This window comes from Buteo buteo, chromosome Z (genome assembly GCF_964188355.1).
Source record: "Buteo buteo chromosome Z, bButBut1.hap1.1, whole genome shotgun sequence".
Taxonomy (NCBI): domain Eukaryota; kingdom Metazoa; phylum Chordata; class Aves; order Accipitriformes; family Accipitridae; genus Buteo; species Buteo buteo.
Window position 1 is genome coordinate 54,442,090 of NC_134204.1, and position 17,643 is coordinate 54,459,732.

The window sequence follows — 17,643 nt, forward strand, 5'->3', positions numbered from 1 at the left end:
CAGACTTCTTCCCCAATAGCACCAGAAGTAATTGCTATAAACTAGTGCTGGTGTTTATTAACAGCAGGCACAACAGGGTCAAACTCATGAGAAACAAGGTAAATGTACTGCCCAGTATTCTTTTTTAAAGGGAAGTTTGGCTTTGAAAAAAAAAAAAAAAAGTGTATGCTTGCATAAAAGTGCAGGTGGAGATGTCTAGTTCCAGTCAAACTAAAAGATAACTACAAACCACATGTAAATCACCTATTTCAGATGAAAAACAGCTATATATCAAATGCTTGCAAACAAAGTGTCAGACAAAAATATTGAAATGTTTCTACTTGCTAACTGTAAAGATTTTTTTTTAAAGTGCCAGATAATTCACTCTTACTTTAAAAAATAGAAAAATATTAAAAATATTTACTTAAGTAAATGACAAAAATCTAGACCAGTGCACTGTGAATTACAACAGTAATTCGGTTATTTTTCTAGTTAAAGGCATTAGTTTGGTACATTGTCACAGTTTTACAGCGCAATGTGATTAAGCCTTACTTAGATGATGACCTTCTTATTTGGGACATGGTACTGTGAACACTTGGCAGTGCAAATCCCTGCTATCTAAATGGAACATAAGAAGGGGGGGGGCAGGAAGAGGTGAAACAAGTGATAATATCAGAAAAAATAACAAAGCTGACTGTCACATTTTGAAACTATCTTTTTAGCATGTAAGCACTTAAAAGTTACCATAAATACAAAATTTAGTAAATTATAACCACTATAAAAATTTATAGTTTTTAAACTTACAAATCCAAAATGTGCATTTAGACATCTGAACAGTAGCTTACAAAACACATTCCAAAGGCGAACAACAACACAGTAGTATACAGCCCTGTTCTCTCCTCACGTGAATTTCTTTAAACAAATTTCTCAGCCAGCCTAATCCGAAATACAAACATCTTCAAAGGTTATGACCATCAAGGATTTTAAGCCACTTATTCTGTTTTCTTTGCCTGTCTTTTCTTAACACCATCATGGTGCTGTTCAGAAGAAGACCGGTCACAGACTGAAGAACCATTGGAAGATGCGGCACCTTCACCCTTCACTTTGTATGGTGTCTTTTGCAAGCCAAAGAACATATGGCCTAATGCAGCCTCAAAGGGAGCAAACAGAGAAGTTGCAGATCTTGTCAACATCATTGTTACCTATGAAGAACAAGGATCAAGTTACAATAAAAGTTTTAATGACTTCACAGCGATTAAAAACAAGTTCCAAGCTGAATGGATGTATGGCATTTCTAACTTTCTACATGAGCATGAGGCCATGCCACCATAAACAGAAATATGTTCATTTTAGCTTGAATTGATCAAAGAATGCTTTTCTTTCTGACCTATGCTCTTCACACAGCTATACGCAAACAATGTGCACAAAAACCTTCTATGTAAGTTTACTAAAATCGTCTTAAGCGTAAACTACATTTAATGTCGTACAACTAAGGTGAAGAACAACTTTTATGTGTAAGTTTTGTACCTTGCTCAAAATGAAAAACTGTAAACAGAGTGGCTATTACCACTTAAATTAAAAGAATGCAATATGTAAGCACCTAAGTCTATATGCACAGCCAGACTTCAGTTAGAATTCCAGACAGCCATACTCACTCCATGAAGTTGAGAGATTTAGGTGGAAATTCCTTAGAATACAAAACTTGGAATCAGGATAGAAAAAACTGTTTGGTAGATCTAGGTACTCCACAAGTTTATACTGCAAGAGTTTCTACAGTCTTCAGAGACATGAAAAGTTTCTGTAACAAGACCTTACTACAGGACTATACCAGATCCACAACTGTTGTTTATTAGTAAGTGGATGCTCAAGTTCCTGACCATCAGTTTAAGAACTTATTCACTTCAGTGCAGCTTGACAGCCAGCTTCTGAAGAGAGTTGTAATTTCTCACTTCCAGAATAACATTCCTTTCCTTCTCCATTCCCAGCATCCCCAGTTCAACAATGCCTTTATTGGTTTAGGTGGAGAATCATGACCACTCCCTAAAGCAACTTCTCTAGAATTAAACTTGTTAGCTACTTTACAGAAGACTGGCAACGAAGCTCTTAAAAATCACCAGACTTCTAACATAGAGACTACACTTTCTTATTAACTAATAATCCTGAAGACAGACATCATCTTGGAAATGAACAAGACTGGAGGGATTAAAAGATTCAATAGAAAAGTAGTATCTATTTTATTATAAAAGTAGTTACAGCAACATCAAAGTGGTTTCAATACACTTTCTCTTCCCTTCTAAACACTTACATTGTGAGCACTTTGAGCTAGATGAGAACCTAGTTGGCTTCTTTTGCAAACCCATAGATGACTGTACAGGTACAAGGAAGGCATTAAGCAGCTAGCAAAAGGCAGAGAACAGGAGAGTTTCTTTCTACAAGCTTAAGCTTTGTTTGAGATTACAGACATACAAGCCTGGCATATCAACTGTTGCATGCCAAAATTCCTGATTTTTTTTTTCTTTTTTTTTTTTTTTCCATACATTGAACAGTAACAGAATAAGTCTTCTGTTCTGCTCATGTGCAGAAGACTAAACACAGGTTTAAGCCTTCAGTAGGACCTGGCCTTCCCATCCAGAAGCACACATTCTAACTTGTGGTAGAATGTTTCAGGGCGTATTTTTTGCTCTGAAATAATGAAATAAAATATTTTCTGTTATTCAGTTATTGCAACACTTTCACATTCTTACCTTGGAGACGACAAGAAAGACAGTGTATAAAAACATGAGGTTGTGTCTTGTTATTGGCAAGTACTGGCTGTGTTGCAGGGTGAAAAGAACTGCTCCTATCAAAGTTACCTTCACAGGGCTGGAAATCAAACAAACAACGTTAATTTCTCTCCTCTACAGTGAAAGCTGCCATGGCCTGGAAAGCAGTAAGTGTTCTTAGTGTGCAAAAGAATTATTTCTGAATAGAACTAATGGAAATTTGTGGTAACAGTGACATGGTCCAAAATGTAGCCGTAATTAAACTAAGACTTTCACTTTATATACTATTACTATGCTTTCTGACCATAACATGGACAAGCATGAAGTTAGCACTACTTTACACACCCAGCAAACTCGTATTTGACAAATCCTCCTCAGATCAATGCCTCTATTCAGACTCCATACGCCAGCTTGCTCCTCTTCTTCCTATTCCTATATATCTTACTGAAGAGTTAAATCACAAAGCTTGCACTACTCGGACTAGACTTAAAAATACCTTCCTCTCCTATACTCCAGGTGTTAGTTACTACAAGGAGTTACTTAAGGTGTTGAAGAACAACCTAGTCCAAGTCTTGGTCCACTGTGACACTCCAGGAGTTGCAGGGTTCTAGTCAGCTTATACTTGACTTGAGCCAGGCCTATGTTACCAGGTTTTGCCAACATAGCTGTGTTGACCGGAGACATGCAAAAATTTACATCTTCTATCTTCATTGTGTTGGTAAATCCCTTGCTAGGTATGCAGTTAGAAAACAAGAGAACTTTGGTCAGTTATCTAAAGTCGTCTGAAGAGACAGCACTAACATACTGGCAGAAAAATTCTGTGCACTTCTTAATCTGCATCTACATGTGCCATGTACAGGTGACATTCCTGTTATCACAGACCATCTAGTACAGACACATTCTTCACTGTCTTTTCAGTAACTCAGAGATTTACTGCATCAACTTCCCGCTCTGAAGCCCAAAAACCAACTCTGTATACCAGTATCTCATCCATTTGCAGCATGTTTTATCCATTTAACTCTGCAACTTAATTCTATTTAATATTCTTAAGCTTTATATATTAAAAAAAAAATTTAAAATCCTTCTTGAGTTACTTTGAGGCACATCCACCATAGAGAAGGAGAATATATGCAAGCACTGCCAGTCAGTAAGCATTGCTATTGTGTTGCACCTGTAAGTACAATGTTATTTGCATTTACAGTGCTATTATTGACAGTGATCTCTTCCTTCTGGAATTTTGCTTTCAAGACTGCCACTGAGGCACTGACAGAGGGAGATAAAATCTAAATACCTAGAATTTCAGAAAAAGCCAACAACTAACATAAGCCATAAAAACTTGAAATATTGCCAAAGGAAAGACTACAAATTTCTCTTCTTATTCTGTTGCTAAGACTGGGTACAAAAAAGCAAGATAAGTTTAAAAAAAGTAAAATTACTTCTAAAGACCTAAGAGTAACATAGGAAAGATGAAACAAATTTTAGGAAATTACCAGAGTGATCTTATCTTGACTTACAATAATAGCTTGTGGCTTTCTAGCCTGTCTCAATTCTCATTTTACTGTGCAGACTAAACCGGGAGCCATGTAATATTCCCATTCTTTGCTTCTGCAAGAGAAGTAACATTTCCTGTCTCGTGGTACATTTTTGCTATATTGAATAACCAACCTGCACCTTCTGAAATAATTTATATCTATGGAGGAAAACAGTACTGGCAGAGCAAGTAAAAGTGACAATGCTCAAAGGAAGCCATCTTAGTGATGCTCAGAACACACACCAAAAATGCAGACTTCACTTGTATACTTCTGGTACCACTGTTCTTTCATTTTGGATAGAAGACCGCGTCCCTGTAAGACAAATTGAGTCAATACTGCTTTCCAGCAACTTCCTACTGACTCAGTATTGCTTTCTGCCAAATAATTTTTGTTGACTTGTCTTCCCATTTGATGTTCTTGTGCTACAAACCTAAAATGATTAAAAAACTGCCAAAATTACCGAAGATCATCAACCAGTCTTTCACAAGATACACACCAAAACATTGAGTACAAACATGCCCTACAGCTTTTTTTTTAATCTGAACCACTAAAAGTGAGTGTCAACACAAGGAGTTAGCAAAGCAACAGTTAACATGTTGCAGTCTTTTTTTAAAAACTTACTAGGACATCTTCAGTAGTTCATTGGTTTCAGGTTTCCACACTCCTCTCACCAGCTGCTCGAAGTTGGAAATTAGTCCACCACCAGCTCCTGAAATTGCAGAGATTTACAGTAAGACTCCACTGACTGCTACCAGTACTGTGCAACCTATTATTGCTTCCAGCAAAACTCATTACACCAAGTCCCAAATGTGGCACCCAAAGCTCAGACTTAAAGACACTAATCCAATCTTCTATATGTGCATGACTTGAGCAACTGACATGAAACCTCAGAGGTTTAGCTACTTAGCGAGAAGCTCAGGTTTACCTTTATGTGATAGCATCTGAATTGATGCACTCATCACTACAAACAAATGCCTGAATTGCCAAAGTAAATCTTCAGAGGCTTATATCATTCCATTCTTCATGTCATCGTGCAAGTACACAGAGTATCTCTATAAACTACAAGGATCCTCCGCAAGAAAAGTGGTTAAGTATTTTTACATTAAAAGAATACAAGACATAAGGACATGTTAGCCACTTTGGCCAATAAGACTGATCTGTATTAAAACCTGGGAAAATAATATGTTAGATCATCACATTAACACATGTTGTTTCACAAAGCAGAATACAATCAAGCCTACAGAAACAAGAGCCACACTACTACTTCCGTAAGTGGTTCTAACGTGACTACAAATACAGCTGCTACAAGGGTAGCTTCCAGAGTCATACTCCAAACAACAGGTAGGCAAGAAGGTTCATTCCTGTGTTTAAAATCAGCCAATGGTTACAACCCAAAAAGCTAAGAAAATAAGTTCTCTTCTTCAACTACATGCAAGGACAACAGGTCTGAGGCAATATACTGTCGGAAAGTTTAGTCATAGCACTGAAGCTACACGGGAGATCTAATTCTTTATTGCCATTAACTGCCCATCCTACAAGTCTTCACAAGACCTTCTGAAGGGATAAAATGAACTTCCCTCAAAGTCATTCAATGTCACCCTTAATCCAGGCAGAAAAACTGCTGCACAGGCTTTTCCCTTGAGGGGATAACAGACTGTATTAGGACTATCATATCCAGCACAGCAAGGAATGGTGCTACAGTTATGCTGAAGGGCTAGCCATTTAAATACCACTCCAAAACATCACAATCAATCAGAATGAGATGTTATGCATGTTACCTCTGGCCCAGCCCACAGCTACCATGACAAGCCAGGCATCTTTGAAGTGACTGTCTGCATGTGCAATGCCAGCTGTTATCTTCCAAGTCCTAGTCACTTCTTTCATTCCTGCAACCAGAAGCCGAAGAGGCAGAAAGGCAAAGCACCGGTAGAATATGTCTTGTGGGCAGTAAAACACAAGATACCTGAAAATCATGAGAAAATCCATTAGCAACATTCAAAAATTTTTGCTGAAGAATTCACTTTCTAATAACCTTGAAAGATATTTTTGGAATATGACTAGCAAGGCATGATATACTACTGATAACTCACTGTCTTGTGTGGCAGACATATTGGAACAAATCTGAAACGCTTTTGAGCATGCTTGAGCTCTTGCACCAAAATGATCAAACATTACTTGAAATTGTTCCTACTAAATCATTGTCCCTCAAAAGAATCCATTAAAGTACATCAGAAACAGCTTTAAATTTTACCAACTGTTCTATAGCTTATATATCATGGTTTTATATTTCAAATTATCAAAATAATGTCTGACTGACTTTGTGTGGTTTAGGTTTTTGTGGGTTTCTTTTGTGTTGGTTTTTTTTGTTGTTTTAGGGTCTTTTTTTTAATAGGATTACAACAGGGTGGTAAACTACATGCTGACACCATGCTTTTGTACTGATAGGTACATGGAATTATATAACTTCAGCAAGAATGCCTCCAGTAGTTATTGTCATGCCAGATGAAATGCACAGCTATTTTCAAACACATTTCACATCTTAGTAACCACCAATTCTAGCTTTTCCAGCTTGCCAATTACAAGCAAATTTCTTTTTTCAAAGCATTAAAAGCACAGTGCTCAAAATTTAAAAATACTTTTTATCAACTTGCTTTTAAAACAAAGTAAAGTTAAAGATGGCTAACAATGAAATCCTAAGCTGATAGTAAATTTTAAAAGATTAGATTGTGTGGTGTTTTATTGTATGTCTTCAATCATAAACAAAATTCAGTTCTTACGGAGACATTCAAGGTCTCAAAAAAATAATCAAGATTAAGTATCTAGATTATTTCAGCACAGGAATAAGAAAGTAACAGTTAAGTAAAAGCAGAGAAAGCCTTTAAAAGATGGGAAGGTTATTTTTTCATTTTCTTAAAAAAAAAAAAAGAAAGAAAGATACTTGCCTGTTAGTTTAGGCCTCTGAGCTCAACCCTGTCTACCAAGAATTTCTAAGGCTGTATCCTTCTGTTTACTCAGGCTGCAATGCAGAGATGTACCTCTCATATCTAATTCACTGCATTAGAACTACTAGCAAGCACCACAGCTAGGAAGAGACCGGCTTCATGGTTAGAGAATAGAAATCAGGACAGCACTCAGGGTTTTGGGAGTTGTTTTTTGGAAAAAAAAAAAGCTTATCCTTTACAGCAGAATGCCAGGAAGGTTCCTCCACAAAAAGGCAAAGTTTAGCTGAAGTCCTGTCCTAGTTATGTATTTTGTTTTTTCTGCAAAGGATACAGTACCTCACCACTGCAAAATTCTGAAGCTTCTTCTCTTCAAGATCTCTGAGAGTGGAGCATGCAATAGCCTATTTCTCACATACAAGAAAGTTATTGGAATTTACACTAATAGCTAAACACTGCTCTCGTGTTCAGTTTTAGCTTTACTTTTGACTACATTTAGTCTTCCTTTTTTCCCTATTGTAAAGTCAATTGCCTTTGTACGCAACCAAGCTTCAGATGATGCAAAGTCAAAGATGTACAGAAAGCATGTATTTTAAATGGCTATTTGCAGTAGCCATTAAGCCATGTACTCAACAGACAACACTAACCAGAATTAATTTACAGTTGAAGAACGTGGGTTCAGGACCCTGAACCACAGGTAACTGGATTGAACCCAGCACTGCAGTCCCACCAAGGCATTTTTGCCTGCCATTTCTGCTAGCAACACTTGCTAACAGCAGATGTCGCTGTCCTACAGACTATTTAGGAGCATTTCTCGGGCATAGCACAACCCCTTCCATTTTCGTTTTATGTGTGGCGTGCAGAATTTCGTTTCACTTGATTTGGGACCAAGATTTAACGTCATTATACTCATGAAGAGAGAACTTTGTAAAACTCGAAACTTAAAATGTTTCATAAAGTTCATAGCTCCTCGTTAAAACCTCATTTTATTTGTGCACAGCAAATCACATCTGACCATGTTAAGTTCAACAGAAATCACGTTCTGTTTACATGTACTCCTAACTGCTGTCATTTGTTAAAACAAGCAGTCATGTTGCCCGAATCAGACTAATATGAACCATAAGCAGATTCTATAAGCTTTGTTAATACTGCACTATTTATTACACATTATTCATTTCACCAATTTGCCTAAATGAAATGTCATCTTCCACTGCAACATGAAGACCAGATAGATATACACAGACAGATAGAAACACTTACCCCCATTTTAATGGATTTGCAATTATAAAACCTAAGGGGCTACAAGAAACAGATACTAAAGGATTTCAAGCAGATAACACTCTTCTAAGAGAGGAATTGAGATTTTTTAATTCAAAAACCTACTGCTGCTCACAAATTATGTAAAGTTTGAGGGTTTCTTCAAAGATCACTTTCTGGAACAAAGAAACTCCACTGGAAGGCCACATTTATATGAAAATAACTCCAGTGCTTTTTTTTAAATTCTAAAACAGGCCAAATTGCTCCTCGTTCACATACCTGGCTTCCCATTCAGCTCTTTACTGTCTTCCACTACAATGCCCATCTATTTGGGAAAAGGCAAAATATAAGGAAAAAAAATTATGTCAGGACGCAGAAACTAGGGAGGAAAGAAGATCTGTGTTTTAGATCCCCAATTACATAAAAGTTCAAAATCTTTACATCAGCCAGGTTCTGGTCTTCCAAGTGCTACTGCTGAAAAACTAGACTGCATTTATGACTTACCTATATCCAGAAAAGCAGTAACTGAAGTCCACCTTATGCCAAAATAACATTTTCAGCTGTTTGACCAGAAACACTATAAAAATCTAAGGCAAGTCTAATCTAGTGACTGAGTATTTTGTTATACAACAGCCCGTAAGAGTTGCTCTCTTACAAGCATTTTATTCCTATAGAACAGGATCATAACAGCTATTTTGCTGCTGTGACTTCCTGGATGAAGAGACAGCATCCAAATCCATAACATTTTTAAGTTAAGCTTCCAATTTACATGGAACCTTGATGGTATAATATTAGTTCACAAAGTATAGCTTCCTCAGAACCAGTACTACTCAACTAACTCAATTGTGGCTGCTTACCAGACTGAAGATGCCAGTAGAATATTTGTGCCCTTTGCCAGAAATGCTACTGGAGGTTCTGCAAGCATCAACGAAGACAAAATTGAACCACCAAAGCAATAAAGCATAGCACTAAACCAGCAGGCAACTGGACTTCGGACCGACACTTCCACAGCTCCTGAAACAAAGGGAAAAGATGCACAAATAGAAATAAACATTTTAGAATCACATCATGTTTTAAAAGTCAGTATTTTTCAAATCATTCAGTCCAACATTGTTCCTTCAGGTAATGAAAAATCCTGCAGAAATCTGTAGGCTTTCACAGGAAGTCTTCAGAAATACAAACTTCAGAGTACACTGATGTAAGCATATGCTACCTAAATAAAAGACGGACATTGTGTTCTCTGAACATCTTTTGTGGGTTGGTTTATTATAACTATTTGGCTACCGAGAAGAAAAGCTTTCAGAGCATGTCTGAGAGGTCTCATTGTTAATAATCTGGCATAGATATACGGTTGCTTTCAAATTTGTATTAAAAATACACAAGTGGCTTTGCTGACCTAGACAGGATTGGTATTGGTAGCTTTTGGGGTATTGTTCTACAAATTCCATTTCTGCTTTTGAGTGTTCATGAATTCAAGGCCACTGTTTTACTTTTTCCTCATAACACCCTGCTAAGTGTGTTTGCTGACCAAAATGAAAGCAGTACCCAAAACAATTATTAAATAGTTTCACCTGCAATCCTGAACAGAGAAAAAAGGTTACCTGAAGCCATAATAATAAATTTAAGTTTCCCTTGTTATTAAAAGGCTCACATTTTGGTCTGTTTTGTTATCTTTAAAATGACCTATCCCTTTTAAATTGCAACTGAACTATGCTAAAAGAGTATTCAATATTAAAATATTATGCTGAAGGCAATGGGAAGCCTTAACCAGTTTCAGGCAGAAATCACACTTTATCAAAGCCAGAAATATCCTCAAGTAGTTGACTATTTCCTTCCACTTCACAAGTCCAATGTTGTCAAAGCTTCCCTTTTACACAGGTGCAGAGCTCTGTTTGCCCGAACTAGTTTCGTTTTCCATAGTCCAAAGGCTGGAGTTCACAAAAGCAGAGATGAAACCTAGTGTTTGCCCCAAAACAAAATTTGACCTATGTTCCAAATTCAGCTGAGAAGCTTTTGGTTCTTCAGGCACTTCTGTGGGAAAAGAAGCTTCTTACCCAAGATGAGAAACTCAAACATATAAGAGAATACAGCACTATCAATACAATTCACTTCATATAAGAGTATTAAAAATATTGTTCCAGTTTTAGTGCTGGCACAGCTATCACGTTTTGCAGCACTACCTAAATTCCTATGTAACAGCCAATTTATAAAAATGAGCACTCCTAAGTATTACAGAATATGTGAATATAAAATAACTTTTTTTTTCTATTGTGCAATTTATTTTCCATACTGCAGTACCTGGTGCTCCAAGTTCATTATGCTCAGCTTTGTTACTGCATATTACCACTTCTCCAAAGTAGCTATCAATTATGTTTGTGTGCATAAAATTAACAGAAGAAAATTCTAAAGCCTGCTAATGTTACCTAACAGCAAAAGTAAAAATATGAAGTGGGCCATTACATCCAGATCCCATGTAACTGAATATGGACCTATTTTCACCAGCATATTTGAAAAGGGTAAGACACTTGCAGAATATTAAAGATTTATGCTTACTATAGTGAGGTTTCCTCAATTAAAAAAAAATAAATCTAAAAATGCTGACAGCCATTGCATTCAGAAAAAAATGCAAAATTGTATTAAGTAGACACTCACTGGTCCACAAGAACCATAGTAGCTTCCTTCTCACATGTAATTATTCTCATTTGATGACACAGCTGCGTTGCAAGTACTACTATATACCTACTTTAGCATGAAAGGACTGAATTCCTTTACTTGCAACAACAAGAAAATATCTTACCCCCATATTCTGCAGTACTCTCTCCCTGTTGAGTAACTCCACTAAATGCTGCTGTGGCATTATAGCACAAAGTGACCATATAGAGAAGAAATATAGCAAACTTTACAGGACAATGAGAAAACACAGCTAACAGAGGCAGCCAGTGTAAACCACAAGGGAATATTTGCTGTAACTGGGGAGTACTGCTAATAGATCAGCTGTTGCATTACACACAAGCTTTAACTCCTGTACAGATGTAATACAGGATGTAATCTGCACAGTAATCTGGTCTTGAACAGAAACCAGTAACCAGTTTGTGACAGGAGGTTCCACATGTGAGAACCATCGCCCTCCAGACCTGGTTAAAAAAAAAAAAAAAAAAAAATAGACTTCAGACATCCACTGTCATGTGGGTGCACACCAACCTCTCTTTTATTAGCATGAAGCTTCTCACCTTGCATTAGCAGAGGAGTAATCATCTTAACATCTTACTGGTGGCCTTCATCAGAGTATCAAACTACCTCCTCCCTCCCCACAAAATGAAACATGACTGAGAGCTAGCCCAACTGAAACTCAGCTGCTTCTTTACTTCACCAGGTGTTCAATCAGATTACTAACATAAGGAAAGGAAACCATCCCTGTGGTCCAAAGGTGCTGTGTCATTCAATTTAACACACTTTATTTTATTTTTCACGCCCATGGACATTGACTGCAATTAATGAAACATAGCTAGTAACAACTAGTTTTAAGGAAAAAATGGAAGATTTTCATGTATCAGGTTTGAAAAGGTTTACATTGATTTCTACTGTACATTTGACTTGACTTCTAGTTCAACTTGCCTTCTCTCCTACATACTTTGTGAAAATTTTTTTATGATTTTTCACTTCCTATTCTAAAGGCCAGATTGAAAAAAAAACTTTAAAAAAATTAAAATTCAATGAAAAGTTGGAGTTGTTCTAAAATTAGTTAGCGCTCTGTTCTCTTTTTGAATCCATTCCCCTTGTCTTTCAGCAGTCACCACTTCTCCATTCTTTCTTTCCCTAATGACTAGCAGCAAGTGGTTTCCAGTTTTGAGGTCACATATAGGAATTACTATTATTATTATTACCAGATTACCCTCTATGAGCAAGCTCCACAACAAAGCATGTAAATGTCTTCATTAAGCTATTACATGTAAAAGGACAAGAGACTGGAAACTCTACTGGACTTCCAAGATTTTTCTGTTGGTCAACATTAGGATTTTCTTGGCTCAAACACCAGTATTTAACAATTCATACCTGCTTTCTAACAAGGAATATACCCAACATAGAAGGCAGAGACAAAAACCACTGATACTAATTTAAAATTCATCTTACCATTGCTACCTAAACTATGACTGCAATATAACCTTTGAGAAAACAAACTCGATTTTAAGTGGGTCACATGTTTTTAAACAAGTGATCATTTATATTTGTCCTCCGATTCATCCTGTAAAACTACTGAGGCATCATACAACCATGCAAAATATGATCTGCCAAAAGGCCACTAGTCCTGCCAATGGTATACTTCAGAAGTAAAGATAAGGTTTCAAAATGCAAGGACTATTGTTGAATACAGTTTTAAATGTTGTTTCTAGACAATAGTAATAAGAAAAACCTTGCCAGCAAACTATTTGTGTCAGTAAGATAAGATCTGCTTTAACCTTTCCAACATGTTCCAAACAGGCAATCAGGAATACATTACCACATACACATCTAAAGAGCAAACCAGAAGGACTTGTAGAAGTTTTTCTAGCACCCCTATTCAACTATATATAATAACATCAATTAAGCTAAAGGCTTTATAGTCAGATTTAATTTAGCAAAACTATGCCAAAAAACATTAGTTCTCTTCAAATCACCAGAATCATGCCATAGAAAACTTGCAAGAACAAAACCAGCACATTCCTTCCAAATATGACACATCCTCAACCCTCAACACCTTTTGCTGTCCCTCCATCCCAAGAAAACTGCCAGTTCTACAACTGACTGGAGTTACAAATAAGCAACTCCTAAGCAATCCCAAATGCACTAACCAAGGACTCTTAATTTTAAATATGTGGAAAGCAACATGTTAGTTGTTACTGCTGTAGTTTGCCAGCACTCACAAGTGAGCAAGAAAACTCAGCTAGCACTGGAAAAGTCCCAGTTAGTGTGCACCCATTCATGATACAAATACCCACACCAAATCTGATTTTAAGCGGGGGGGGTGGGGGGTTGGGGGTGTGTGTGGTATTTTAATGAGACAGTAATCTGGGATAAAACAAATGTGGCTCTGACTTGACCACATACTTCTTATATCACCAGCCACTTAAGGTTACTCAGTTATTGCCCTGTGAAATATAGCTACTGCTTTAAGTTTCCAGAAAGAATATATAGTAATGCCTAGAGAATATTAATCAATGATAATATATCATCCTGAGTATTTCATAATGACTGCTATTTCAATGGAAAGCTTCAATTCAAACTGCTTGCAGGTGAGCAAAGACCAGCATGCAGTCACCTGAATTACAGTTATTAATTCAAAGTATGAGAGCATACTCAAGAGTTCTGAACTTTCCAGCTATTAAGCTGAGAAGAAAAAAAATTATCAGCACGGATCTGACCAGATCTCTGAGAGTACTTCTACTGTCCAGAAGTGCTGTCTCACTAGAGCTATGCTGATGCTAGCAAAGTGGAGAGACTCCTCTCATCCTGGTCTTTAAGTATGTCCATTCCAGAGGAAAGTTTAAAGGTAGTGCATGGTAACATCAAATACCTTCAGAGAGAAAGTCCCTTTCTGAATGGAACAGTTATATTACACAATGCCACAAGTCAGCACCCAGAAACAATTTTAGCAGTAGTAACAACATTTGGTGAAGACACTAGCATACATAAGCATTTTATATCAGTCTTCACAGTCTGCTAAGTGCACTTACTCAGCAGGAAGTAAAAATTCACCTCGACACATTTAGAAAGGGACCAAAGAACAAGCCCTCACTAAACAAACAGTGCAGAGCCTTAAAAATGTGAAGCAAGCAGAAGCTCCCAAATCTGCACTATAATCCTGAAAGCCACCTTAGCTCCCTGCACAGTTACCAGCTGGGATGCACAGTTACTGTAACTGTCCAGACCCACACCACAAGTAGTTATTCTAAACATTAAAACAAAGCTAGCCTCTACATTTGTGACAACTAAAAACTAGCCTTGGGGTTAACAACCATAGTGCAAAAGATTTTCTAGAAAAGATCTTGTAGAGATTGTAGTGTCATTACGTGTACTCATACAAAACCCAGAATGCTGTTACTGGGAGTGAAAAGCTTTCCTAATTTAATTTTACAGTCTATGGGTACAATGTGAAAAGTCAGTAGCACACAACCTGCCCGTTAGATTCCCCAAGCTGTGCTTCCTAGAAGAACGAATTGCCTTAACAGCTTCCTGCATATCCAGAGTGTGTGAAGGATATAGCCCCACAAATTGAGCAGCTCTCGGAGCATCGCCTCTCAGATGCAATACCTGACAGCAAGTCCTTGGTCTGTGATCTGCATTCCTTCTCTGCATGCATAAACCTAATTTCGGGGTGTTCAGCCCTCTTATTCTTGGGACTTTCAAAATCTTAGACTGCAAAAAGGTTTTCAACAAAACTCCTGGCTTATTTCACCAGTGCCTCTAGTTCTGAGAGAGCAAGAAAAGTTCAGCTGGGCGCTTCCTACATGCTTTCTGCAGTCAATTAGACACCACTCATTGACTGACGGACTAATACAGACTGCAGACAATCTTACTTGCACGCTTACAGACTAACAGAGAGCATCTGGATTTTGATGCAAAAAAAGCAGCCGGCAGGGGCACGCCGCTGCCAGCTGAGCCCCCCTCCCGCACCCGGGCGCAGGTCTCCGCAACGCTCCGGCGGGAAAGCCGAAACTTGCGCCGAAGGGGCTCCCGCCTCAGAGGCCACCCGCAGCGCTGACAAGCCTCTCGCTACACCAAACGAAACACGAGCCACCTGAGAGTTTGTGGGAGGACGGACAGGAACTGAGGTTTCGCTACGCACCGTCACTAAAAATAAAATCCCCAAGTGGTGAAAAAAAACCCAACCAACACTCCCTAGCATTTTGCAGGCGGAGCCAAAAGACCCCGCAGGTTCTCCCACACCCCAACCCGGGTGAGACACCTGCGGCTCCCGCAGAGACCCAGCGGCAAAGCCCGGGCAAACGCAGGTCACCCCGGGCACCGCCTGGCACCCGCCGGCCCAGCCCCGCTGCCGGTACCCCGGCTCCCCTCAGGCACCCCCCGCCATCTTGCGCGGCGGCCACCCTTGCCCAGCCGGCGCTGGGGCGGCCGGTGCAGGGGGCTCCCCGGCCCCCGCCTCTGGCCTGGCCCGGCTGGGGGACGGGGAACACGGTGCGTGGGACGCGGGGGAACACGGTGCGTGGGACGCGGGGGAACACGGTGCGTGGGACGCGGGGGAACACGGTGCGTGGGACGCGGGGGAGGGACGGGGAAACACGGGGGGACGCTCCGTCCCGCCCCACCAACCGCCCCCGCTCACCCCGCTGCTCCTTCAGCGCCATGACGGAGGCCACATAGTGCGCCAGGTCGAAAAAGGGGAACATAGGCAGCCGCGAGAAGAGCAGCGGCACCTGCCACAGCTCCATGGCCGGGCGGCGGCGGGACGGAGGACCAGGGAGCGACTGCCCAGCGCGGCGGCGCTGGCGGCGGCGGGCGTCCCAGGGGAAACTTGGCCACTGCCGGCCGCCGTCAGCGGGGCGGGGCCGAGGCGGGGCGGGCGGCTGGCTTCCTTCAGTCAGCCGCCGGCCGCCGGAGGCGGCGGCGCTGGGGGCGTGCAGGCGCTCTTCGCGGCGGCTGTAGCTCGCAGGGCTTGGCGTGCTTGTCCTCGGGCGCTGCCTGGCTCCGTTGTCCCGGCCGAGCTCGGCTGGGCCTTCCCCCGGTCCTGCGGGGCGTTCTTCCGCCACCCGACCTACTCGGGAGCCGTCCCGGGTAGCCCCCGCAAACCGCCACGGGCCGCAGCCGTGCCGTTCCCGGTGGGTGGGAGCTGGCTGTGCTTGCGGGGGGGCGGGCGGGGGGACCGGCCGCCTACTGGGGGCCGGCTGAGGCCCCGGCTGCCGCCAGGCGTTCCCCTGGACGCGTTTCCCTGCGGCTCGTCCTGGCAGCCGTGAGCACGGCGGGTGGCTGATTCCCTTCGCCTTGACAGCCCTGTTTTGCCTCTCTGAGCACGAAACGTCTCTACCGGGTGTTTTGTTTGCCTTTTTTTACAAAACCGTGGTAGGCCTGGTTCGTGATCGGCCTGAGACTGATTGTGGCCCCCAGAGCCTTTTCTACCCTTGTGCTTATTCTTTGTCATACACCACTGCAGCTGGCTGTTCCTACGTATGGGTCGCTGTACTTTCCAGGTGTGAGTGTGAGAACTTAACTGTAAGCCTTTTTTCTTTCTCTCTTCACCCACCCCCCCCCCGTAGAATATTTCTTCAGGTCATCAAGAGTGCTGCCAACATGGATGCTGCAGCACATGATCTTTCCCAGGTTAATGTCATCGGTGTATCGCCTGCCTAATAGTTACTGAGGGTATTAATGTATACTAGATCCTGATCAGACCTCAGCAGAAACCCTTTTAATAGCCCTTTAAGTCCATTTTGATAGTGAAGGCAACTGTTAACTGTTTTGTCTTTTAAAAGTAGATCTCCAACCAGTTTTGCATCAACCTTGCAGTATTTTCAACAAAATAGTTTGCTCGTGAGCTTCCCAAGTGAAACGTTATCAAAGATCTACTAACTCCAAGATACATGACATCTGCATTTTCTTTGTCCACCAGACTGGCCAACTTGTGAAAGAAGGAAATTACATTGATGTGACACTGTTCTTCATGGACCCATGTTAGGGGTTATTGGTCTCCTCATTTTTTTAGGATATTAACTTTTTTTTTTTCCTGGGTGTGAAAGCTAAGATTGCTTGTTTGTGAGTCTTGGGCTGTTTTTCCTATTAAAGAAAGGCACCATTTTTGCCTTTTTCATTCAGTTTCCACAAGCTGGTGAAAGATCTGTTAATGGTGCTAAGATTTGCACATTGTGGTGAAGTTAATCAAGCTAAGCAGTCTGAAAACATACCACTTCCGCAACTGCTCTTAAATTCCTCCTTTGCCTACCAAGAACTAATTTCAGGAAATAACTGGAATAACTGTAGGATCATTTTTGGAAAAAGGTTTATGCAGGGAAAGATACCAAACACCTGAACGTTTCCCACAATAATTTTACCTTGCCATGAATAGTAAGCCATTCTTTTCATTGATTTTTCTCTTATCAGGACCATATTCACAGAATAAGTTCTCCTTATTCTCAACACCTCTTCCTTTCTGTTTGTCCAGTGACTCGTTTTCTCCTTAATGCT

The 17,643-nt window shown here is 40.3% G+C and overlaps 1 protein-coding gene across 1 annotated transcript; it reads right to left on the minus strand.

Moving 5' to 3' along the window:
* Positions 1 to 676: 676 nt before the first annotated feature.
* Positions 677 to 15,974, minus strand: TMEM38B (transmembrane protein 38B). The gene is made up of 6 exons (XM_075021368.1): positions 15,791 to 15,974; positions 9,327 to 9,483; positions 6,052 to 6,236; positions 4,895 to 4,982; positions 2,724 to 2,841; positions 677 to 1,181 (listed from the first exon to the last, which is right to left on the minus strand). Exons 1-6 carry the CDS (start codon positions 15,894 to 15,896, stop codon positions 972 to 974), a joined length of 864 nt encoding a protein of 287 aa, XP_074877469.1. The 5' UTR covers positions 15,897 to 15,974; the 3' UTR covers positions 677 to 971.
* Positions 15,975 to 17,643: the final 1,669 nt, after the last annotated feature.